Source organism: Pteronotus mesoamericanus, unplaced genomic scaffold (assembly GCF_021234165.1).
Source record: "Pteronotus mesoamericanus isolate MK-2021 breed Mesoamerican mustached bat unplaced genomic scaffold, CSHL_Meso_final contig_101, whole genome shotgun sequence".
Taxonomy (NCBI): domain Eukaryota; kingdom Metazoa; phylum Chordata; class Mammalia; order Chiroptera; family Mormoopidae; genus Pteronotus; species Pteronotus mesoamericanus.
In genome coordinates, this window is record NW_026555001.1 from 2,515,407 (window position 1) to 2,522,500 (window position 7,094).

The window sequence follows — 7,094 nt, forward strand, 5'->3', positions numbered from 1 at the left end:
AACAGCTGAAGCTAGCTGGCGATTCATAAAGCCAACAGTTTAAAGTTTATTATGATGAAAGCACTTAATGACAGCCATCGCTAGGGGCCCATCATTTATAAAGCTGTGCTGAGTATTAGACATGTAGCATGACCACCAATTTTATGTCACAATTGCTACCATAAAATGACCTTTGGTGATTTTTGCTGCATGTGGTGGACAGCTCTTCCTTCACATTAGTGCTCTGTGGCTTTCTTTGCAGACTATTATGCTGTCTAAAGCTTATTTGGCACTGTCGTGAGCCTCAACCCTTGTTATTACCCCGAAGGCCTGTCTTAAAAAAAAAACAAAAAAAAAAAACCCCTCATGCTCTATTACGCCACTCCAATAATTTACAGTTCTTACCAGCCTTGGTTCGTGTAATATTTTAATGCAAATATGCTTTACCATTGCATTTTACTTAAAAAGAAAAAAGTTCCCATGCTTCTGGCTGGCACAATATCCATTTGATGGGAGTTCACGGAAATCAGCCTCTTATTCCCTGGTCAGGTCTCACTGAATGGGCACTCGTTTCCCTGGTCGGTTAAAACACCTCCAGAAAAAAAGAAAGAAAGAAAGTTAATTAAACTTCTCTTGAGAAAGAGAGATTTTTCTAAAAAGATCCTATGTGTGATAAACCCACCTAAGGCAGAAACACCAATTCTTATTTCCCTACATCCAGTCCCCGTGCAAATTTGCATCTGAGTAACATTATTTAATTAGGATTCCATTTGCCAACCTGCTTTGTGTAGTTAGAAAATGTTTGAATACACGGCCACTTTACCGCTCCCGTGCAAACCACTGCTGAGAAAGCAGTCTGTCCATGCTACACCACCTTTAAATTGTGTATATAATTTTATAAATGATATAAAATCTGCTTCTAGTCCCTGGGGGAAAAAAAAAAGAAACACAAGCATGGCACACTGCAATTTTGGAAGGATTTAAAATATGTGATTTCTGCTGGTACCTACTGTATTGGTTTTTATATAAAGCTTTTTTCAATAAGGTAAATTGTTACATGACAAACTCATCTTCCACCATTATCATCTGCTGTTTGTGTTTAACAACAGGAGTCCCGCTCTAACAAAACTGTTGTAATGGCTGTACAAATTACTCAGCTGAAAGCTTTTCACCAAACAAAACAGTATTAATCAGCAGTTCTTATGAAGGTGCTAATTAAAAACAATTTTCTTCCTCAGTTTGCAATACTAAAGCCATCTTCACTTGCACAGTTTCCAATATACGGCTACTGTATTTGCTCACACTTCAGGCCCTCTATTAACTATTGAATCTCCTATTAGTAATTTTATTACATTTCTGTTCACAAGCTTGTTGACATTTTAAAAGTCACGGCATGATCTGTTTTATCTACTAAAAAATGTATTAATTGAAAAGTCAGGGGACCAAAAAAGGGAAAATATAGACTCCAAATGCACAGACTCCTAGGGCAGAGAACATGGTGAGCATTCAGCCACAGCCTGGGCAGTAAGCTCTCTGGGTAAAACAAAATCTGAGAATTAAAATGGGCGTTTCAGGCTTAATGGTTTGTTACACACCAACAAGATCTTTCCTAATTTAGATACTGTCCTCAAAGGAAAACATTTGCCCTATGTTGAAATTCAGTTCTGACGGAGACCTAGTCTGACTTTCAAATCAATCTTTTCTCTATGAGGTACAATCAGCAGAAGCATGACATTTCATACAGTGTGAACTCAGATTTTGACTGGGGTGGAGTCTAGGAACTGGAGCCCAGATCTAAGGTCTAACCAGCTTAATCTTGGGGGCGGGGGGTGGGGGTGGGGAGAGGAGGGAGAGAGAGTCAGAGTCTACACATACTCGGATTCCCGCATGGCTATCCTGTCCTGGCCCCCACCCCCCTCCCGGCACCCTGCTGGACAGAGCCACAAAATTGTTTGGCGTAGCTTGGAAACAAGTCAAATGCTGACTAAGCGCAAACACAAACTCCGTGGAAGCTGGGTTTGGAGAAGGGAACAATCTAATTCTTTTTTAAAAACAAAACACAAAAGTCTAACCCTTAGGGGAAGGTATGTCCCACTTTGGTAGTGGAGAGAAGAAGGAAAAAAAAACCAAAACAACCCACCACTACTGCAACATTCTCCTGCCTGTGGTATTAAAACCAGGTTCTTCAATTGTTAAAAGCAGTTAACTAGTTTAGGACAGACACCTGGCTGTTGCAATAGGGCTCCAGAGGGCCACTAATCCTTCCATTCACTCAGTTAACTGCTGGATCCCCCAAATTGATTCAACAGGTATGCAGTGGTAAATTCAGCCCATACTGAAGCCAAAGGGAAAATCAGCAAGGGGCGGGCAGCTCTTCTCTGAAAACACCCGAGGAACCAGCCAGAAAAGCTTTTATGGCCCAGACAAGTTTTCTGCTGAATACTGAGCACCTAAATTACCCTTCCCTAATGGAAGTTACATTTTCATGCTCAGTCAAAAAGCCAACAAAATACACAATTTATACAAAATGGCATCAACCTCTTAGGTAGTCTTTTCTAGCACTTTTATCCGAATTCACAGCATATGTCTTGCTGCAAAATAAAATATATTTCTTATAACCAACTTGTATGTGGCTGTTCATATCACCACATTAGAACTGACCATGGGTGATATTAGAAGCATTCTTATATCCAACCAAATCTACTTAGTTTTGACAAAGCAAAATTAAGAGTTTTATCAGAAGATACAGGTACAGTGGGAAGAGGAATATCATAATAATTCTTATGATTTCCTAAGCAGACAGCCTTCCTTTTAAAACAAACACACACATAATCAATGATATTATAGACAATTATGGAATGGGACATTTCAGTTGCAATTATACAACCCAATACTGATGCCTAGAAACGATTCTTAATTATAAAGTTCAAAAGAAACAGAAATGAATAAACTTTCTAAAGCAGCTGTATTTCCCCCTTCTCAGTACTGGGATTTTATTAAAATGTGAGAAAATAAAAAACACTCTTAAGTTACTCAATAATATGCATTAGTTTCTCACAAACTTCCAAAGAGCCTGGCTAGAGACATTTCTAGGTAAGAGTCCCGCACAGAGGAGATCTATGAAATGCTCAACATTTTATAAGAGGTTCTCTAGGTTTTAATCACACAATAAGCACATTTTTTTTTACTAGGTATTTCTTGGTAGGAACAGCTCAATTCTTACACCCTGTCTCGAGCCTAGGTAACTGTACAGACTATTCTCAGATACTAAAACGAAACAAAACAAAACAAAAAAACATTACTGGCTTACTTTTTAAAATACAATTTCTCTCAGAGAAATAAATACTGGGTTTCTACACCCACAATGCACAAATGCAAATTGAATTCCTGCCAATTCATGTATTTTCATGAGGAAAAATGGAAATATTCTCATGATTCTGTTGTTCTATATTTTAAAAGAAAAAAGAAAAGAATAGACCATCTTAGGTGCTACTGCAGGGATGGGTTTCCTTTGTCTGGCAGATTTAGTTGTAGGTTTTACAGAAGGAATAATTCCTGCTGTATTTTCACAAGTACAAATGGAACTACCTGTGTTGCCTTTTAAAGCATTCCAAATTCTAATTTTTAAACAAGAAAATATGAAGCCAGTGTGCAACCTATACAGTCACCAAAGGAGAGCTGCCACTAGCTGAACTACTCAGCTAAATGGCTGGTTTGCATTGCCCTGGTCTTTATCTAGCACTGAGAATAGACTGCTGTTTTATCCAAAGAGGAATAAATTGCTGTTATTGTGATGTTAGCCCATCACTTGGCATTGCAATTCAAGTTTTTGTGAGAAAGAAATGTATGATCTAACTGCGACTTGACCTATGCCTTTCGAGATCCATCTAGGTGCTCTAATGGAGCAGAAAAAGTAGCGAATACAAGGACATGCAAACTGATGGTGAAAAATTTGTTTGATGATAGAAGGGAGCAGAGAAGACATTTGAGAGTCAGCTGTTTTTATGACAGCTAAGTTTGTTTAACATGCAAAAGGATCCCCCCACCAAGTCTCCCTTTAATTGTGTCACACTAAATACATGCTTAGAAAGATGTGAGGATGTATAGCTAACCTACTAATGACATGACTGCTAAAGTGGGCACAGATGATTCCTTACAGATAAACATCTGAATTTCCACAAAAGGCATTAGAGCATCTCGTGATGCGCCAGGCAAGAATACGCTTGGCTTCCCTGCAGAAAAGTCATTCTCTCTTAATCCTAGGTAGCACCTATTAAATGTTTACTATAAACTTGAATCACAGCATAGAACAGTATACGCTTACTTTAAATAAGATAATTGTGTGATTGAGTTTTTAAACACACCCCCCCCCCCCCCCCCCATTGCAGTCTAGTTTGTCAACCATTTATTCAGCATTTCTCTGGAAAGGACCTGTTTTGAAAGAGGCCTGGAGAACAGCAGCAGAGAGATTTGAGCCCTGATAAAGGCTCACTTTTCATTCGTAGTCAGAGCCTAAATGTGCTCTTCTCGTACCTAAACAGATAATAAGCACTCAGCACACTCCTCCTCCTTGACACAACACATTGAGACTAATCACACATAATTGGAGAGGAGGAGCAGAGGGCTGGCCACGCTATTGTGTCCAGAGGACAAACGGTCAGTTTATGAGGCTTTGGGCTGATGTAGTCATTTCTTATACATCTATAGGGAAAAAAAACCATCCTGTTTAAAAGGAAAAAAAAAAGAATGAGTGAGGGAGATAGAACCAGGGAGGGCAGCTTTAACACAATTTAAGGGAGATCAGAATGATATATGCTTTATTTTGATTAACCAGAATAGAATAATCATTTTGCTGTTTTACAGATTAAAAACTACCACCGCCAAAATGGAACAAAGACCAAGATATTTTTTAAAAGGGGGGTGGCAATCGCAAAAAGAAATTTTGTCTCAGTGAGATGTAAACATTTTTAGGTTGCTCACAAGTCCAATTCAAATCTCAGACAGGCTGTTTCCAGACATTTAGAGACAAACAAAGGTTTGGTGCGGGAAGAGCAACAAGCAGACTGAAAAAAGAGGTGTCGAGGATGGCTGGGAATAATGTGGGTGAGGGCTGGGGGACTCCATCATCCACACGTGGAACGTCGCAAGGGTGGCGGGGGCCCAGGGCCTGGGGGCTGGCAAGACTCAGGGAGCCAGTAGTTCACTGCATGTTATACCCACTACGGATTTCTGTTTTTGTTAAATATCCCCTCTGCACTTGATGTTTCTTCATCTTTTGAGCAGCTTAATCTTCTATCCACTTTTGGTTAGAATAAGAAGAAGTGGGTAATGAAGGTTTTCATCGTACATATCCTGGTTTTCCTTTTTCAACTGAAAACAATAATAGAAAAAAAAAAGTAAAGAGACTCAGATTAGGAATTTTTACCAGTCGATTTTAATAATGAATATAATAAAGACTTCTTACCTAAATATATTGTTCTGGAAAAATAAATATTTTTAAGAAAGCAACTCAGAGTAGTACTCAGTGGCATTGACATGTCAATACTATGCATCAAGATGAGAACTGTGTGTGTGTGGGCGTGGGTAGAGTGTTTTTTCATAAACAGCTGCGCTGCATTTGTGACTCCCTGACTATAAGGCCCTTCCGTGAAGGCAGACCCGGGGTCTGGTTCATCTTCACCGGGCCAGCCATTTGGCGTAGATGCTTCTGCTCTTGGACCTCTCTATCCCCCCACCAGCGCCCCGGGAATCAGACAGGTGGCCTCTCAGATCACTGGCTGGAGACTGGCAACACCCGGGCACAAGGGAAAGGCTTGTGGGGCCTGAGACATTTCAAAGACTCTCCAGTCACTTCCTAGGGGATTAAATATTAATGATAAGTCATTCAAAAATTCTTTTCTCTGAGGAGAAAAACTTATTCCCACAATTAGACCAGCAAGCTTGGACACTATTCAGGTGAAGTTCTGAGGGCCTTCCCAAGACAGACTTTAAACTCCTATCAACATTCTCAGCTCTGAAGTACACATGGCCTCTTTGGCTAGAATAATTCTGATAGTCATATTTATATGTTATTCTAGCAAATAATAATTTGCCATTTTTAAAGACAAAATTAATATTTTTGAGCCAATTTTTAATTTGTAAGGGTCAGAAATAAATAGTTCTCTTAATTATACATGGAACCAACTCTTTTATTTTCAAATCAGACAAACCTCCCGGCCTCTACCCCGAGGCTAAATGAGTGGCTCCCACCTGACAGACACCGTCCTGGATTAGTAGGGCTGGCGCAGAACTTGAATCTTTCCACAGTGCATATTTCTTCTATGTCATATCCCCAAACTGAGACCTGCCCCCACTATCAAGGGCAGGAGCAGCGAGCCTGTTTTTCCTTTTCTACTGGGGAACATATAGGCAACCCAGTCCTTCTAGTCCATTTTTCTAAGGTCTGATGGTGGTACAATCACTGACATGACTCTACTCTGTTTTCGTAGATGGAGTTTGTTCTATTTACAGGTGATTTGTTGTCTCTTTAGGAAGAACCTCATGGATTTCAGCTGCCACCAAAATAACAACGGTGTTATTTCTAAGCACACATCCCTCAATATCACACTTTAATTAAAAAAAAAAAAAGAAAGAAAAAAGAAAAAGAGAGAGAGAGAGAAAATGGCTTCCTAAACTTCCCAAACCAAACCCACTAATAGGGACCTACCAACTGTAAATACCTTTGATGTCAGTTGCCCTAGTGATGGAAGGAGCTCACTGAAATATTTTACAGAGGGAAGAGGGGGCCAAGCTAGCTAAATTCTTCCTCAGGGATTGGGGATAAGGTAAAGTTGATTACTCAGTGTGAGTCAGCTGACCTACTCACTCACAATGCACTAATATAGAGACTCAAATGAGCTCTTTATAAAGTCCCTGAGGTAATATGTGGGATAAATAATTCTTCTGTAAATATGGGTTAGAAATCGCTTTTAACTTGGATTCTATGCTGACCTCTGGAGGCCAAACAGAGGCTTCCTTGCTAGGAGGGGCCAGGGGCCAGCCCTGTGCTGACTGAGAGCCCTTCTTGGGATGGGGAAGAGCCGACAACCCTCAAAGGCAACACTGCACCCAGCCCC

At 40.0% G+C, this 7,094-nt stretch overlaps 1 protein-coding gene across 4 annotated transcripts in view; it reads right to left on the reverse strand.

Annotated features, from left to right (window-relative positions):
- Positions 1–377: 377 nt before the first annotated feature.
- The window catches only part of CAMKMT (calmodulin-lysine N-methyltransferase), a 338,172-nt gene continuing 331,455 nt past the window's right edge, over positions 378–7,094 (reverse strand). For 3 of the 4 annotated variants that reach the window (XM_054567074.1, XM_054567055.1, XM_054567065.1), the window contains one exon: positions 4,877–5,349. In XM_054567074.1, coding sequence (XP_054423049.1) covers positions 5,272–5,349 — 78 coding nt within the window. In that variant the 3' untranslated portion in view covers positions 4,877–5,271. Of the gene's footprint in view, positions 572–4,876; positions 5,350–7,094 lie in introns of those variants that run through there. The other variant, XR_008528621.1, reaches the window with a different exon arrangement.